Source organism: Panthera uncia (assembly GCF_023721935.1).
Source record: "Panthera uncia isolate 11264 chromosome B2 unlocalized genomic scaffold, Puncia_PCG_1.0 HiC_scaffold_24, whole genome shotgun sequence".
NCBI classification, from domain to species: domain Eukaryota; kingdom Metazoa; phylum Chordata; class Mammalia; order Carnivora; family Felidae; genus Panthera; species Panthera uncia.
The window spans coordinates 43,673,401-43,692,264 of NW_026057580.1; the positions used below are offsets into that span (position 1 = coordinate 43,673,401).

The 18,864-nt window shown below is 35.6% G+C and overlaps 1 protein-coding gene across 4 annotated transcripts in view; it reads right to left on the reverse strand.

Annotated features, from left to right (window-relative positions):
* The window catches only part of IBTK (inhibitor of Bruton tyrosine kinase), a 90,511-nt gene that overhangs the window by 59,200 nt on the left and 12,447 nt on the right, over positions 1 to 18,864 (reverse strand). For all 4 annotated transcript variants that reach the window (XM_049652904.1, XM_049652901.1, XM_049652903.1 and 1 more), the window contains exons 3-9: positions 15,801 to 15,897; positions 14,346 to 14,470; positions 7,615 to 7,725; positions 6,330 to 6,500; positions 2,752 to 2,869; positions 2,487 to 2,667; positions 151 to 274 (exon numbers count right to left, since the gene is read on the reverse strand). In XM_049652904.1, the coding sequence (XP_049508861.1) occupies positions 151 to 274; positions 2,487 to 2,667; positions 2,752 to 2,869; positions 6,330 to 6,500; positions 7,615 to 7,725; positions 14,346 to 14,470; positions 15,801 to 15,897 (927 nt within the window). The remainder of the gene's footprint in view (positions 1 to 150; positions 275 to 2,486; positions 2,668 to 2,751; positions 2,870 to 6,329; positions 6,501 to 7,614; positions 7,726 to 14,345; positions 14,471 to 15,800; positions 15,898 to 18,864) is intronic.

Below are 18,864 nucleotides of genomic sequence, written 5' to 3' on the forward strand. Positions count from 1 at the left end.
GCTCCATATTAATTAGTACTAGATGTCAAAAAGAGAGAAATAAAGTCAATAGAAGTCATTATCATGGTAATTCATGTTCGCATTATCAGATCCTCTACAGCTATCAACTGAGAACAAAATTACTACATTTTTGCATAAATATACACTCACCCTTCCAGCTCCATCCATTGCAAGAATGCAGATTTTCTGACCTCCATTTTCCTTCAAATTTTCAGGATCAACCTTGTATTCCATACGCCCCCCAGAAACAAGAACTTTTTTCAAGTTTAGTTGCCTAGGTGAAAAAAAAATTCTACATTAATATGTTCTCTAAAATACACATGCTCGATTTTAAAGAAATTACTATTCAAACAGTAATCTAGGGTGGTTATTGTGAAAGGTAAAGGAAGATGATTTGGACTTTGGTATCCTTAGTCCCTTCTTTCTGTAAGTTTCCCCTACATAATGGCCATTTCTTTTTATAGCAAGTCCTTCCCTCCCAAATGCCTCTACCCACACATATACACACATTTGACACTTAAAGCCCCACTTGCTAATGCACACGTTGACTCTATTTTAAGTAACTGATAAAACTAAAAGCTCCTAAGTATATTTGCAATTTAACAGAAATGAAAAACTAAATTCAAAATGAAACAAATTCTTAATTTCAAATATGGACAACCCTAAATAGCTACAGCTACCAGGAAAATCATTACTAATTTAATAACACATCCACTAGCCATTCCATTATATCTGCACATGTGATATGCCCATAGCATTGTGTGAAACCTACTGCTAGTCCAGTCATTGTACTCCCTTTCAGATATTTTGCCTGCATTAAGATTTTTTATTTTTTACTTTTCAAAATTACTATGTTGTAACAATTTGTAACAAAAGAATTTTCTTAGTTAGAAACTTGGCTATAACATATTTACACAATTTAATGTTATTAATCAATAACAAAATCTAATATCCAAAAAAAACTACCTCATGATCAGAAAAAAAGCTAGTCAGTTCCAAGAAACATTTATGTTCACACTTTCATGTTTCTAAAACTGAAATATGACCTACAATTAATACCCTTCCAATTGTTACACATAGAAGCTAAATTGTGGCAAACTGATGGTTGACATTCTCTGCTCATAAGCTAATTTCATGGATGGAATCTGTTTATGAAGTACCATCTCATTTACAATAGCAAAAGCACATTTTGTTGCATTTCAAATTAAATGCCTGATTGCTTATTTAAAAGTTAGATGGCTAATCTTTAGAAATCCTGCACACTATTGCTTTCACTAATTGAGCTATACTCTTCCAGGTAGTTGAATTTCATCTTATTTGTTCCAAGATGTATTTCTCTACTTGTATTTATTACTGTAATTATTGAATAAGATAACATATAAGCCAATAAAATATTACTCTTAAAAGAATGTTTTTTTCTGAAAGTTGAATACTTTGGAATGACACATGAAATATGTAAAGCAAAAAGCTGCCGTCAAACCAGAAATGGATTAATCGACTATATAAGATTGAAAATGTATGAAAAGTAAAGGACTCTTACCATATTAATTTATCTCACAATTGTTTTAATCACTTGCTCCTTACACTGTTCAAGATGAAATCAGAGATGACACCTTCTGGGTATGGCTTATGCATGAAAGATAGGGAGGGAACTCCAACTGGTGGACCTAGTGATACTTACACCTTAGTTCTAGGATTCCCTGCTTTACCTGGCTTTTTGATGAACCAACCAACTGCTGCTAAATTAACTGCATTCTACTAGACTTACTTTCAGTAACAACAGGCTACACAAATATAAAGATAAAAAATATACCACTTAGTTATAAATACATGGACTGAATCCATGGTATATGATTAACTATTTTTTTTTAAATAAAGAAGTGCATAACAAAAAAAAAAAGGGGTACACATGAACCAATGATGATTGTGTCACAAACCAAGAATTATGATTAATCTAGTTTTGTGTACCTGAAGCATTAAAAAAATGAAATTTATAGGTCACCCTTAACCATATGTTAAACATAATTCAGAAATACTGCTTTATAATTTACAGAGAATTTTAATTTTTTAATGTTTGTTTATTTTTGAGACAGAGAAAGACAGAGTGTGAGCAGGAGAGGTGCAGAGAGAGAGAAAGACACAGAATCTGAAACAGGCTCCAGGCTCTGAGCTATCAGCACAGAGCTGGACATGGGGCTTCAACCCACGAACCATGAGATCATGACCTGAGCCGAAGTCAGACGCTTAACCGATTGAGCCACCCAGGTGTCCCTACAGAGAACATCTACTACATACATTCCCTGGATGCTTGTCAAAAGACTAAGGTCATCAAATGCAAAAACCCTTTCCTTTCAGATTTAAATTTTCTCCATTCCACTTTCTCAATCCGACACTTCAGATCATATAGCATAAAGCTGATAATCAGAGTTTTGCTGGAAGAGTTGAGTTATTATTAAAGTGAGATTTCTTTACAGAAATACACTTACTTAGAAGCCATCTTCTTGCACTGATAGTCTGTAAGTAAGTAAATATCTCCCCTCGTGGTAACACAGACTGTGGCCCCATCACTTGCAGCAACCAAAGACAAAGTGATATCCTTATGATGAAGGGCAGAGACCTGACGAGGAGCAGTTACATACTTTTCTCCATTGGGATCTGGCAAATAACCTAAAAATTTGCACAAATAAATCACAAAATATCCACTTTAAGAATTCAATTTTTTTTTCAGACATTGTCATCAAGATTTCTTACCCAGTTGTCCACCATTTAGTCCCATAGTGTAAACAGCTTCTCTAGTCCATAGCACTGTATGAAACCTGCCTGCTGCTACTCCAATGACTGTCCTTCCTTTCAGATATTTTGCCTGCATCTATTCAAAAAGACAAGACAGCAGTTTACTATGTATCTATGAACTAGTACAATTTTTACAAGATCCAGTTGATGAAGGTATCAATATATGGCATACTCACTCACCATCAGTACCCCCTCGTTCTAATGACAGAATTCACTAACAGATCTCAGCACTAACACTGAGACTCCAACTGTTCTCAGAACACAAGACATTTTGATATAGCCATTTTAAGTCAGCAATTTTAACATATAAAAAATTGGCATGGTACACAAACCAAATCATTCAAACTATCAACAAGCAATATGCAAAACAGGCATTTTCATTTCATCAGAAAATGTACTTTTAAATTTGACACATTTAGGGTCTTTCAATGGCACTACTGACATTTTTAGCCAGATGACTTATTGACATAACATATCATACTGATTGTTGTGCAAATATTGGCACATTCAGGGTCTCTCAATGGCACAACTGACAGTTTTAACCAGATGACTTATTGATATAACATATCACACTAGTTGCTGTGCAAATACTGAACCACCCTTGCATCCCAGGAATAGCCAAAGCAATCCTGAAAAAGAAACACAAAACTGAAGGTATCACAATTCCAGATTTCAAGTTATATTACAAAGTAGTAATAATTAAAACCGCATGGTATTAGCATAAAAATACTCATGTATCAATGGAACAAAACAGAAAACCCAGAAATAAATCCACAATTATATGGTCAATTAATCTTTGATTAAGTAGGAATGAAAAAACAATGGGAAAAAGACAGTCTCTTCAAAAAATGGTGCTGGGAAAAATAGACAGCTCCATGCCAAAGAATGAAACTGGATGACTTTCTCACACCATAAACAAAAATAAACTCAAAAATGGATAAAAGACCTAAATGTGAGACCTGAAGCCATAAAGATCCTTGAAGAGAATACAAGCAGTAATCTCTCTGAAACTGGCCATAGCAACTTTTCTCTAGATATGTCTCCCGAGGCAAGAGGAATAAAAGCAGAAATGAACTACTGAGACTATATTAAAATAAGTTTCTGCACAGCAAAGGAAACAATCAACAAAACCAAAAGGGAACCTACTGAATGCGAGAAGATACTTGCAAATGACATATCTGATAAAGGGTTAGTATCTAAAATATATAAAGAATTGACACAATTCAATTCCCAAAAAACAAATGATCCACTCAAAATGGGCAGAAGACATGAACAGACATTTCTCCAAAGAAGACATACAGATGGCCACAGACACATAAAAAGATGCTCATCATCAGGGAAATACATCAACACTACAATGAGATATCACCTCACACCTGGAAGAATGGCTAAAAACAAAAACACAAACAATTGTTGGCAAAGATGTGGAGAAAGGGGAACAAACCCTCTTGCACTGGTGTGAATACAAACTGGGGCAGCCACTGTGGAAAACAGTATGGAGTTTCCTCAAAATATTACAAATAGAACTACCCTATGATCGAAGAATCACACTACTGGGTATTTACTCAAGATTTAAAGGAATACATGTACACCCATGTTTATTGCAGCATTATTTACAATAATCAAATTACGGAAGCAGCCCAAGCATCCATCAATAGATGATTATTCAGCCACAAAAAAAAAAAAAAAAAAAAAGAAAAATCTTTCCATTTGCAACAACACAGAGCTACAGAGAATAATGCTGAGCAAAATTAGAGAATGACAAATACCATATGATCTCATTCACATGTGGAATTTAAGAAAAAAAATGAGCAAAGGAGAAAAAGACAGAAATCAAGAAAGAGGTTTTTAACTATAAAGAACTGAAAGTCACCAGAGAGGTGGTGGGTGGGTGGGGAGATGGGTGAAAGAGCTGATGGGAATTAAACAGTACACTTACCCGATTAAAAAAAAAAAAGGAAAATGAAGAAAATGAAAAAAAAAAAGAAAAAAATTTGACATATTCAGTGCAGCTCTACTGACATTTTCAGCCTGATGATTCTTTGTTGTAGGGGACTATCTTGTAAATTACAGGTTTAGCAGTGTCCCTGGACTCTACGTACTAGATGTCAGTAACACCACTCCCACCCCTACCCACAGTGCAACAACTAAAAATGTCTCTGCACATTGCCAAATGGCTCCTGGAGATGCAAAAGTAACCCCAGTTGAGAATACTGGGTATGTCCAAAGCTCCAAGACAGCCACACAATGAGAATAAAAACAGAAATAAAATCTACCATTTCTAAAGAAATCTACAAAATGATTAAATATCCACAAATTCCACACTATAGAAAATGGATCTTCCAACCAAAAAGTACCACAGATTGGAGAGTACCTCTATTCCTGAGTAATACTTCCTTTTGATCCATTATTCATCCACAATGGAAAAGCATTAGATTTAATAATTTACTAAATAATGTATATCTAATAATTTTAGTTTTTAAGTTTATGCATTCATTTTGAGAGAGTGCCACACGTGCGTGAGGGGGAGGGGCAGAGAGAGAATCCCAAGCAGGCTGTGCACAGCATGGAGCCTGATGTGGGGCTCAAATCCACAAACAGTGATATCAGGACCTGAGCCAAAATCAAGTCAGATGCTTAACCAACTGAGCCACCAAGGCACCCCATATACCTAAAAAATTTAAATCCAGAGGATTAAACCAGTAAAGAAATTTAACCTCTGAAATACAAAACTTTATGAGCTGAAAACACGTTTGTTATTAAGTGATGATTCTAATAATATATTAATTTAGAGCACCACTCCTAGTTCTGTAAACTAGGTCTGTGAAATTGAGCAGTGGTGGCTGTGCAAATGGGAGCTGGAAATTAGAACAAATAACAGTGGCTTTTGAACGTATGTCCCCGCAAATAATCTTGCCAGGTAGGATTTCTGTGCAGAGGCATATTTTCCATGAGCCCAATAAGCTCAGGCTTCTGGGTAACTCATCTGGATAGCCCATTTTGCATTTATAAATTTCATGTCTTTTCTTAAGGACGCCCTCAAAATTATTTGTTTCAAACCCCAAAAATGTGGATCCCCCTCTGTTTGTGAATACTTAAAAAGATGAGCGGCATCTGGGTGGCTCAGTCGAGCATCTGACTTTAGCTCAGGTCATGATCTCGTGCTTCACAGGTCCCAGCCCCGCATCCGGCTCTCTACTGACAGCTCAGGGCCTGGAGCCTGCTTTGGATTCTGTGTCTCCAATCTCTCTGCCCCTCCCCTGCTCACATTCTGTCTCCCTCTCAAAAAAAAATAAACATTAAGAAAAATTAAAAAAAAAAGCTGAATCAAAGGCAGTTTGGGGCCTAATTTCCCAAGTGCCTTCTTTCTTACTCCAAACAAATGCTAATTTATACTATGCTTAATGACTCCTGTGAAAAATAAAGTATATACCATGGAATATAAGTAAAATAAGTTGCATATCAATATCTTCCATCTTTTTATCCACACAGGTTTTATAACAGTCATCTTGTTGTTTTAAAAAAAAGAAGTTTACCTGTCTGGGTACATTACAACTGGAAGGTGGAGGAATAATTCCTAATTGATGAAAAATATTTAGTCCAAATGTATAAACACATCCATCTTCAGTCAGTACAACAGTATGATCCTTTGCAGCTGCCACCTGGGAACAATTATGACCACTCAGTCCTTCCACAAGCCTAGGGATCTACAAAGTAAAATTAGCTTAGTATAATATATTAGTCATTTATACAAAAATGCAAATAGAATCTGGTGATACTGTATCCAAAATGACAACACTGATAAATGGCTGTATCTATCATAGGTAAACCCTACAATTCAGCAAGGGACAGGTGAGTTTAATAGGATATGGACATTGGCTTATGAGTAAAATACAAAATCCCAGCAAGACATTTCAATAAAATAATTCAGTCCAACAAATGATTTTTGAGCCCTTATCATACACCCAGTGCAAATTTGTTTGGTATAAATAAAGGCAGCTCTTCAGCCAAAGTATTCAAGTACTGAAAAAATAAATAAAAATACAGGAAAATACAGGTGTAAGGAGTAAATGAGTTTTTAAGTATAAAAAAAAAGTCTCTGACACAACATAAATGAAGATGATAATGCCTATAATCTCACAGGACTGCTGTCAGGCTTAAGTTAAGGTAATAATACTGCATGAAAAGTATGACTGATGCCTAGAACATATAAACCCTCAAAAAATGGAAGCTGTTGTCATACCTCTCTATTCTTTGTAAAGCACCCTGTAATAGATGACAAATATACCAGTAATCCCTTCAAAAAAAGTTACCTTAAAAATACCTGCTGAGGCAATTTTATTGAATGTAATGATTAGCAGGTTTTCTTCTAATTAGCACTAAGTTTTAGTAGCTTGAGAGTCAATTTTGTGATTATACAATGAGAATAAGGGCTCAACTTTTAGACCACAAATACTCTGATGAGAAGTTAAAAAAAAAACATATCCAACTACTTTAAGAAAAGCATTTTACAATTAGTCTGGCTTTTAAAATCTCAACTATGGAATTATTTTAAAGCTTATTTATACACTCTCATCTAAGTATTTGCTATAAGCAAAATATAATTTTTCTATGATGCTTTAGAATTGTGCATATCAAAATCCTATAATTTGAACATGATATATACCGGGAAACTGATTTTTTTTAACTATATTATCAATTGGTATATAACTCTCTGCTTACAGTAGGTTAAAAATAATGTTTTTTTTTAGTTAACAGAAGCTTCCAGTTTATGGAAATTTTACTGAAGTTACCTAAAATGAGTAATGACATTTCAATTACCAAGCATGTCTGTTCATCTCCATGGCCTAAACGTCCTCCAGGACCATGACCACAGGTATAAACCTGCCCTTTCTGAGACAGAAATACTGAGTGAAATTTACAAAGCACCACCTAAGAGAAAACAAGAGAATATTATTGAATTTCTCTGAATAAAATAGGTTTTATTTTATATAAAAACACAAACTACAGAATATTGCTAACTTTACACTGGATGATAGGTATGTGTGGATTTAACTTTTCTCTACTTTGTACATGTTCTGTAATAAAAATTAAAACTATATATGCTTTATTTTAAAACTATCCCTAAAAACACTGATAAATAGGAAAAAGAACAAAGAAATTAAGCATATGTTTCCCACAGAAGAGACTAAACAAAGGGAAATATAAATATCAAGTGTTCAACCACAAAAAGCAGTAGCCAGCTCTTTCCCAGCTTTATAAAATCCCAAACAAGAACTGGGCAATGCAACATGAAACACAAAGATTAACAACTAGCAATATATGTTATTAAAGCAAACAGTGAAAATGCCTTAAGCATATTTTTTAAAAAACATCCTATGTTAGACTGGTGGTTAGTATGTCCTTTTAATATCTCTGATTTTGTCTAATATGTCTTTAATATCACTACATGGATTTAAATAATTTTATATTTATTTTCAAGTTTTACTCTTTTCCCCACTTCCTTTTTTACCTGCCATGTTTCCAACATCCCCCTTACCCTCTTGGTCCACACACTTATATACTCACAAACTCTTACCAGAAGATAAGGGTACGTAAATGACTGAACTTCATCAAAAGGCAATTAACAGGAAACCAAAAGCAGTTTTAAATACAGGCATATCTTGGAAATATTGTGGGTTTGGTTCCAGATCACCACAATAGGGAGAATTTCTCAGCAATGTGAGTTAAATTGATTTTTGGTTTCTAAGAGTACATAAAGTTATGTTTACACTATACTATAGTCTGTTAAGCATGTAATAGCATTGTGGCTTAAAAAAAAAAATAACGTATATACCTTAATTTTAAGAATACTGGGGCCCCTGGGTGGCTCAGTTGGTTAAGCAACCGACTTCGGCTCATGTCATGATCTCGCAGTTTGTGAGTTCGAGCCCCACGTCGGGCTCTGTGCTGACAGCTCAGAGCCTGGAGCCTACCTCAGATTCTATGTCTCCCCCTCTCTCTACCCCTCCCCTGCTCACGCTCTGTGTCTCTCAATAATAAATAAACGTTAAAAAAATTAAAAAAAAAAAGAATACTATATTGCTACAAAGTGCTAACCATCATCAGATCTTTCAGCAAGTCGTAATCTTTTTGCTGGTGGAGGCTCTTGCCTCATTGTTGATGCCTACTGACTGATCAGGGCGGTGGCAGCTAAAAGTGAGGATGGCTATGGCAATTTCTTGAAACAAGTCAACAATGAAGTTTGCCAAATCAACTGACTCTTCCTTTCATGAACGATTTTTTCGGTAGCGTGCGATGCTGTTTGATAGCATGTTACCCACAGTAGAATTTCTTCCAAAACTGAAGTCGGTCCTCTCAACCCTGCCACTGCTTTAGCCAACTAAGTTTATGTAATATATTCTGAATCCTTTGCTGTCATTTCAACAATCTTCAGCATCTTCACCAAGAGGAGATTCCATCTCAAGATACCACTGTCTTTGCTCATCCATGAAAAGCAACTCCTCATCCCTTTAAGACTGATCAGGAGATTGCAGCAATTTGGTCACATCTTCAGGCTCCACTTCTTGTTTTAGCTCTCTTGCTACTTCCACCACATCTACACTTACTTAACTCTCTCAAACTCATCCACCAAGGCTGGAATCAATTTCTAACCTCCTGTTCATGTTAATATTTTCACCTATTTCTATGAATCATGCAGGTTCTTCACGGCATCTAGGATGGTGAATCCTTTCCAGAAGATTTTCAATTTACTTTGCCCAGATCCACCAGAGGAATCACTGTCTATGGCAACTATACTTGCATGAAGTGTATTTCTTAAATAATAAGACTTGGATGTCAAAATGATTACCTTGGTCCATGGGCTACAGAATGGATGCTGTGTTGGCAGACATAAAAACAACATGACAACAACAATCTCGTGGTGGCACATCTCCATCAGAGCTCTTGGGTGACCCGGTGCGTTCTCAATGAGCAGTCATATTTTGAAAGAATCTTTTTTTCTGAGAACTGGTCTCCACAGGTGGGCTTGAAATGTATATTTAGTAAACTATGCAGTAAACAGATGTGCTGTCATTCAGGCTCTGTTGTTCCAGTTGTAGAGCACAGGCAGAGTAGATTTAGCATAATTCCTAGGGGTCCTAGGGTTTTAAGAATGGTAAATGAGCACTGGCTTCAGCTTAGTCATCAGCCCCTAACAAGAGAGTTGCCAGTCCTTTGAAGCCTGGAAGGCAGGCATTGACTTCTCTCTAGCTATAAAAGTCCTAGACGGCATCTTCTTCCAAAAGAAAGCTGTTTTGTCTACATGGAAAATCTGTTGTTTTGTGGAGCCACCTTCATTAATTCTCTTAGCTAGATCTTTGGGATAACTTGCTGCAGCTTCTACATCAGCACCAGCTACTTTACCTTGCACTCTGATATTATGGATACAGCTTCTTTCCTTAAATTTCATGAACCAAACTCTGCCAACTTCAAATGTTTCTTCTGCAACTTCCTCACCTCTCTCAGCCCTCACAGAATTGAAGAGAGTTGGGGCCTTGCTCTGGATTAGGCTTTGGCTGAAGCAAATATTATGGCGAGAGTTTGATCTTCTATCCAGGTGATTAAAACTTTCTCCATTTTGGCAATAAGGCCGTTTCACTTTCTTATCATTCACGTGTTCACTGTAGTAAGCACTTTGAATTTCCTTCAAGAACCTTTTCTTTGAATTCATAACTTGGTTCACTCTTTGGTTCATAAGGTCTAGCTTCCAGCCTATCTCAGCTTTTGACACTTTCCTCACTAAGCTGAATCATTTTTAGCTTCTGAATCAAAGTGAGAGACATGCAACTCTTCCTTTCACTTGAACACTCAGAAGCCACTGCAGAGTTCTTTTTTTTTGTTATTAAAAACAATTTTTTTCAATGTTTATGTATTTTTGAGACAGAGACAAATGAGCGGAGGAGGGGCAGATAGAGAGACACAGAATCCAAGGCAGGCTCCAGGCTCTGAGCTGTTAGCAGGGAGCCCAACGTGGGGCTTGAACCCATCAACCGCAAGATGATTACCTGAGCCGAAGTTGGGACACTCAACCACTGAGGCACCCCCGTTGCAGAGTTCTTAATTGGACTAATTATAATAATTTGTGTCTCAGGGAATAGGGAGGCTCCAAAAGAGGTAGAGACACAGGGAACAATGGACAGTGCAGTACACATTTATCAAGTAAGTTCATCATCTTATATGGATGCAGTTTGTGTTACCCAAAAACAACTACAATGGTAATATCAAAGATAACTTATCACAGCTCACCCAGAAGAAATACAGTTGACCCCTGAATAACATGGGTTTGAATTTCAGTGAACATCCACTTATATGCAGATGTTTTCCAGTACATACAGTACAGTACTTTAAAGGTATTTTCCAGGGCACCTGGGTGGCACAATCGGTTACATGTCTGACTCCAGAGCTCAGCTCAGGTCATGATCTCACAGTTTTGAGTTCAAGCCCCACCTTGGGCTCTATGCTGATGGCATGGAACCTGCTTGGGTTTCTGTCTCTCCCTCTCTCTGCCCCTCCTAGCTTGTGCTATCTCTCTCTCAAAATAAACAAACTTTAAAAAATAAATAAATGTATTTTCCTTTCCTATGACTTTGTTAATAATATTTTCTTTTCTCTAGCTTACTTTATTGCAAGGATATAGAGTATAATGTATGTAACATACAAGTAGTGCTATGTTCTCAGTAAGACTCCAAGTCAATAGCAGCTAAGTTTTTGGGAAGTCAGAAGTTATGCACAGATTTTTGATTGCATGAGGGTTCAAGTGCCCCAACCCCCAAGTTTTTCAATGGTCTGTATAATACTAAGGAAAAAGTTTGAAATACTGAGAGAATTACCAAAATGTGACACGGAGACATTAAGTAAAGAAACGCTATTGAAAAAAAATGGCAACGAAAGACTTAATGCAGGGTTGCCACAAACCTTCAATTTGTAAAAAATGCAGTATCTGTTAAGTGCAATAAAGCGAAGTGTAATAAAACAAAGTATGCCTGTTTGTGTACCTACATACTTAACCCTTCTGCCACACTTTACTATTTTTTTAATGTATCTAACATTCAGTGTATTTATTTTACCTTATATAGTATTTAAAAATTCTGTTCGCTTACTTTTAAAAATCATTTGCATTTACATTTCTTAGGCCATCTATAAATATTTCTAACTTTGGATATAAAAAATGATTAAGAAATAAAGAAATCTTAGGGGCGACTAAGTGGCTCAGTTGGTTAAGCATCCCACTTCAGCTCAGGTGATGATCTTGCAGTTTTTGGGTCTGAGCCCCGTGTCGGGCTCTGTGCTGACAGCTCAGAGCCTGGAGTCTGCTTCAGATTCTGTGTCTCCCTCTCTCTCTGCCCCTCCCCTGTTCATGCGCTATCTCTCTCTCTCTCTCTCTCTCTCTCTCTCTCTCTCAAAAATAAACATTAAAAAAATTTTTTTAAAGAATTAAAGAAATGTTAGGATTATCAGAAATTGACTTAGAAAAAAGTCAAGCTCTTATGGAAAGTAAGAAAATTAGAAGCTGAATTGCAAGCTCTACTTACACATATCCTTTAACTACTTAGTAAATTCTGTGAATATGTACACTTATGGTAAGTTATGTATAAAGTCATTATCTCATTTAGCTGTATCACAAATACCCAGAAAGTCTAAAAACCCAAAATTGTACTCAAATTTGTAATACAAAGATAGCATTTGTAAAGGAAAAAAATTTGAAGCCAGAAATACATTTTGTTCAATTTTATCTCCAATCTTAGAATGCCACTCTATATTTCTGACTTCTATTAAACAACCAATACCAGAGTCTAATAAGTCTTCCAACTTTAAAACCTCCGAATTTCTTTTTAAATCTTTATTTTTGAAAGAGTGAGAGACAGAGAGAGAGAGAGAAAGTGTGAGCATGAGAGGAACAGAGAGACAGAGAGAGAGGAAGACACAGAATCCAAAGCAGACTCCAGGGTCCAAACTGTCAGCACAGAGCCTGACACAGCGCTTGAACTCATGAACCACGAGTCCGTGACCTGAGCCTAAGTCAGACGCTCAATCGATTGAGCCACCCAGGTGCCTCAAAACCTTGAGTTTTGTTTTGTTTTTTTTTTAATTTTTTTTAACATTTATTTGTTATTGAGAGACAGACTGTGAGTAGGGGAGGGGCAGAGAGAAGAAGGAGACACAGAATCTGAAGCAGGCTCCAGGCTCTGAGCTGTCAGCACAGAGTCCGATGCAGGGCTCAAGCTCATGGACTGCGAGATCATGACGTGAGCTGACGTCGGACGCTTAGCCAACTGAGCCACCCAGGTGCCCCACACCTCTTGAGTTTTTTTTTAAGGAGATAACTAATTACAGCTTTTCACCTTAATTCTCTAGAATATACTGTGCTAAAATTAATAATCTCAGCTAATTCACTTGGTTCTATAGTACAATATCAGCCCCTTTCAGTGGCTAATGGGATTCTCTATATAACTGGTGCTCAGTAAATATTCCTGTAAAACTTGTCTTCTCTTTTCTGACTGTACTTTACACTGTTTTTCTTCCTCTCTAACCTATCCATAATGCTTGCTTCAACCCTCATTCTGTGGTAAATAAAATTCCTTAATCCTTAATCTCTTCACAAAATATTCTCACTTCCTTGCCTTACGTGTTGCTTTCTCCTTAAGTGTACTGTTTCATGTATAAGCCTAACCAAGTGGAATATGCTCATTTCCTCTGTAACATATATATCTTAGGATCAGAAGGTAGTCAGTCTCTGGTTTCCTAATGCCACCATTTCTTCCTTCACTAGCTTAAAAATTCTTGTTCCTGAAAACTCTCAGCTCATGATAACTACATCATATATTAATTCATAAAAGGAAAAGAGTTATCTTTTGTAACTGCCCTAATTGTGATCAATCATCAGTGGCTGCTAATGGGTGGAATAGCATTTTAAGAATTCTGAGGACCTAGTCAATCTCAGGTGAACACACACACACACACACACTGCATTATAGAAAAAGAGGATTATGTCAACAGTAGCAAAATCCATGGAAGTGGAAGATATCCTTCAGCATAATGAAATAAGCCCAAAGACCAAACCTTCGCAATTATATTAACTAAAATTTTATAATTACTCATATTTAGGAACTCAGGTTCCCTCCCGTAAAACTAATAACAATGAGTTGCAATAACAAATTCACTTGAGAAACAATGTAAAGAACTCTTAATTTTTGTGAAATGGAAACAAATGCTAGAAAGTCAACAGAAGCTCTACCTTTTTAAAGCTAAAGTAATATCTCTATAGTGCCTTCTAATTTCGAACCCTGCTTGCACAAACATCTCATAGTTTTATGGTATTTATCACAGTCTAGGTAGGATTAAAGCTAACAACATCTAAAACAGAATTAGTGAAGTTCTATTGATCAATTTGTTTATTAAAATGTTATCATCCTTTCAACAAAGTTAACACAATCTAAATGAAAAAAAATAAACTATCAAACACAATAGTTCTTTTTAATCTCTGAAAGTACTCAAATTATACTTCAAACTACCTGCTTGATATAAACCCCACTCCTGGAGAACAGATCCACCAATTCTGGATGGTGTTTGCTATTCTGGCTCCCATGACCCAGGGTGAAATTTGTATTATCTCCCCAAGTGTAGACATCTGTAGGATCTAAAATGTAAAACAAATACCAGTTTTAGTTCAATCTATAGATACACTCTACTAATCAGTTTTCCTCAACATAGACTCTTTACAGGAACTAATTTAACCATCATGTTTAGAAAGATGCTGCCAACATTATCACTTACATTATGAAACTATTAACACATTATCTAATTCTAGGAATAGAAACAGAAAATCCAAATCAGCACAGTCCTGTATCAATGTTAGGAATCTAACATTTGTTCCTTGTTTCATTAGCAGTTAGTTTAACTGCCAAATGAGTAAAATATCACCTGCCATATCCATTTAGTTGCCATGAAAATAATACCTATAGTTATTTAAATATAGGATGTTTATTACATTATATATAATATATAATATAAAGGTTCTAGATGAAGCAAATGTGATATTAGTTACTGTTCCTACAGAAACATTAACTTTAATAGTTTACTCTTGATAGATGCAAAATCACACCAGTGATCAGGGTAATACCCATTAAACTGGGATAAAACTTAATCACAGCTAAGTTTTAAGTCTTCATTTTTATTTTGGAAGGCGTATAAATTTTTCGACTAGATCTATAACTGTAACCTGCAATATAGTACCCAAGGTAGAAATAAAAATGAAGAATGTGTCCTTGCTTGTTCACTAGTTAAATGCAAATTATGGAGAGGCTCCATTTAAAACTCTTCTCCTTTTCCACCAATTTCCATTTCCAAAGTTGAAAAGCAAACAAATTGGAGAAATAAGTGAAATCAGAAGGATGTGAGGGTAGAAGAATCACATCCTTTCCCTCTCTACCTCAAGTACTGATGTCACTTTCTGGATGCACATTAATTACAGTAGTTACAATTCCAACTGTCTTCCCACTTAGGCTGTGTTCTTACTCTAACGTAGTATAAATTGAAATTGAAAATGCAAAATCAATCAGTGTTCTGAATAAAACCCTAAAATTATCAACCAATATACACCAAAAGTATTTTTACCAAAGTAAAAATTCCTTGCAGATATCCACACACAAATTTTCTCAGGTATTTTTTTTTAACGTTTATTTATTCTTCAAAGAGAGAGAGAGAGAGAGAGAGAGAGAGAGAGAGAGACACAGAGAATGAGCTGGGGAGACACAGAATCCGAAGCAGGCTCCAGGCTCCAGCTGTCAGCACAGAGCCGACACAGGGCTCATACCCACAAACCATGAGATCATGACCTGAGCCGAATCCCGAAGCTTAACCGACTGAGCCACCCAGGTGCCCCTTCTCAGGTATTTTAATAAGAACAAAGTTTCATTAAAATTTTCTAAGCTATACCTTAATGGGATATATTTGCAGAATTTTCTTACCAGTAGTTTTGAATACTACATGAGTTGGTCTATCCTTCATTACAAGATCCAAAGCTGACAAGCCTTCTTTGTCTTGAATATACAGACTAACACCATGCTAAAAAAAAAAAAAAAAAAAAAGAAAGAAAGAAAAATAGAAAACAAATATATATAAATATGTTACCTCCTATGCCCACTCACATTTTTCGCACACACAGAAGAGAACTAAGAAAAATAAGATATCTAATTCTTAGAATATAAAAGAACCAGAAAACATTAAGAAATAAAATAAGTAACATTTAAAATCAAAATGAACTAGATGTGAAAGTTTAACACAGTAAAGCAAGTCTGGTTGCCTAGAATGCCCTAGCTCTGGTCTGTCTATGCCTGTCCATGTACACATACACATTATGTATTTAAAGAGCCATGTTCCATGTCTAGTCCAGTTAAGGGCTATAAAGATTTCAAGGCAATGACAGAACAATCATTCTATTAGAATTTACTATTTATATAATGTGATCACCTTGGCCCCATCTCTTTTTGCCTTGAATGTTATTATACCAAGTATTTACATTTAAGACAACTATATTCCTTTATTTTTATATTTCTATTTATATTCCTCTATATTTCTATTTGTGTGATATAGGTTTTCATCTTAGTATTGTTTAATTGTGGCTTCTCTAAATCACATATAATTAATGGTATCTTAAAAAAATCTGAGGATGTGTGTGTATATGTGTTTTAAGGATGAATTTAAACTAATCTTTAATTTGTATCTTCACAGTTCAAAATCCAACACGAAATAGAACATTTAAAGCAGTTAGCACACCCCTACCCCTATCACCATACTTTTGTATCTTCTAAAATATGGTGCAAGGGGGCAGGAGGGATAGAAAGCAAGGTTCGATTCATATTATTGTTATTTAACTGTAGTTTTTAAAATATAAAACATTCTTTTCAAAAACAACTATTACTATTTGTTGATAGTTTAATAAGACATTCAACTATTAGACTTATCCTTATTTTAACTGGTGCAAGTCATCACAGCCCATCTGTACACACAGTTCACCTGGGTAGTTACAGGCAGAGATGAACTATGAAGTTATTAAACTCTAAGTGTAATATGTTGGAACACTGTTTTAGGTTACTTAAGAAAGAAGAATCTCCTCTTACCTTGAAACAATGGATTCCTAATACACTAAAACCAATTCTAAATTCATTGTGTTCTAGATTCATTGTGTTATAATACTTGATTACATAAGGACTGTCAATGAGCAAAAAAGACTAAAATGAGCTATGAGCTAACCAGTAAAAAAAAAAAAAAAAAAAATTAAATCAGAAATGATCTAAGATCTTAATAAATTTAAAGTTATATGTTACCTAGTATTTTTTTTTAATTAAATGTAATTAATCCATATGAGAAGACCTGAGCTTGACCTTTTAAGAGTAACAAAGGTAAGTTCCAAGATAGGGTACTCCAAGCTAAGAATTTAACAAATGGGATCCCAGAAACTGAGATCCCTAGAAAGTTTATTTTGCCAGTTTTATAAATTTTCCTAAACTTTATACATACCAACTAGATCTTAGTAAGACTACATACATTTGTATCATTCTAAGTAGCTCCAATTGCATAAGACTACATTTATTTATTTATTTACTTACTTACTTATTAGAGCTCCCTAGATATGGGACTCATATTTTCTAATATGCTCATCTTAAATTCTAAAGGTTGTAGGACCAGTGTGTAGTCTATCCTACTTATTTAAAGATCAACTCTTGGGCTCCTGGGTGGCTCAGCTGATTAAGCACCCAACTCTTGATTTTGGTTCTGGTCATGATCTCACCATAGCAAGATCAAGCTCCACACTGGGCTCCACGCTGGGCATGGAGTCTGCTTAAGATTCTCTCTCTCTCTTCCCCTGCCCCTCCCCAGGTCACATACATATACACACTCTATCTGTTTCTCAAAAAAAAAATTGTTTAAAAATAAATAAAATACAGATCATGCCTCCGAAAGAATAGGTAGATTCATTAGTTTGTTAAATATCATCTAAGTATATACCAGGCTTATAAGCCTGAGCATTTGTTGAGAATATCTACAACAAGGAGCAGATGCGCTTTATATAGTTATTCCACTAGAAACCATTGGTAACACTACTGAGATACCTGTCTGCAAATACAGAGAACTGTTTTGACTGTCTTCCTCAAAAACAAAGCATATGATAAAGATTGGCATGCAGATAATTTCCTTGGGAAAAGATCCTAGAAAGTGAGGGGCTAGGAAAGTAGATAAAAGGAGGAAAAACCAACACAAAAATGTGTTATCAAGTAGGCCACTGCTAAGGAGACTTGTGAATGATCCTGCCAGGGCATTCCGGAAACCTTATACAATATATCACTGAATAATTCTCCAGTCAAAGAATAAAAGGGCTAAGTGTTTACCTTCATTAGCAAACAGTTGCTCTAAAGGGGATTTAACTCTCCTGTATTTTTGGTCGGTTATGCATGAATGCCAAGCTCTGGGGCATAAAATAAGGGGCATGCATTAGATGCTAGAAACAAGGTGCAGATTTACACCTACACAAAGCTGCTAGAAGCCTATGCACAGACGTGAGGCCAAAATGACATGAAGTGGTTCAGCAAAAGTATCTGATACACCAATTTTTCCAAACTTAGTTTTCCAACTTAGTTATGAGCTAAGTTGAATGAGTTTAATATGGCTCTCTCACTATTGCTGCCCATATACTGCCAAAAAAGGGAGGATCAAAAGACTATCTTGAGATTATAATTTCCAGTGGGATAAATTGAGATATACTCTTCTCTTCTTCTTTCAAGCCTATTCTTTAAAGATTTGGACGTACATTTGGATAAACTGGCTAGATGTCCTCATACTAGAAAAAACAGAAAAATAAGCATTCTCTTATATTCAAAGGACATGGTTTTAACATCATAAACTAGAATAATTTTAATAAACTGGTCCTGCTACCTAATTATCCTGGAGGAGGGAGGTGGGAAGGTACTTCATATCAGTTCTATTTAGTTTATAACCATTCTATTTGAGTTTAAGGAGATTTGTCTTGCTTAT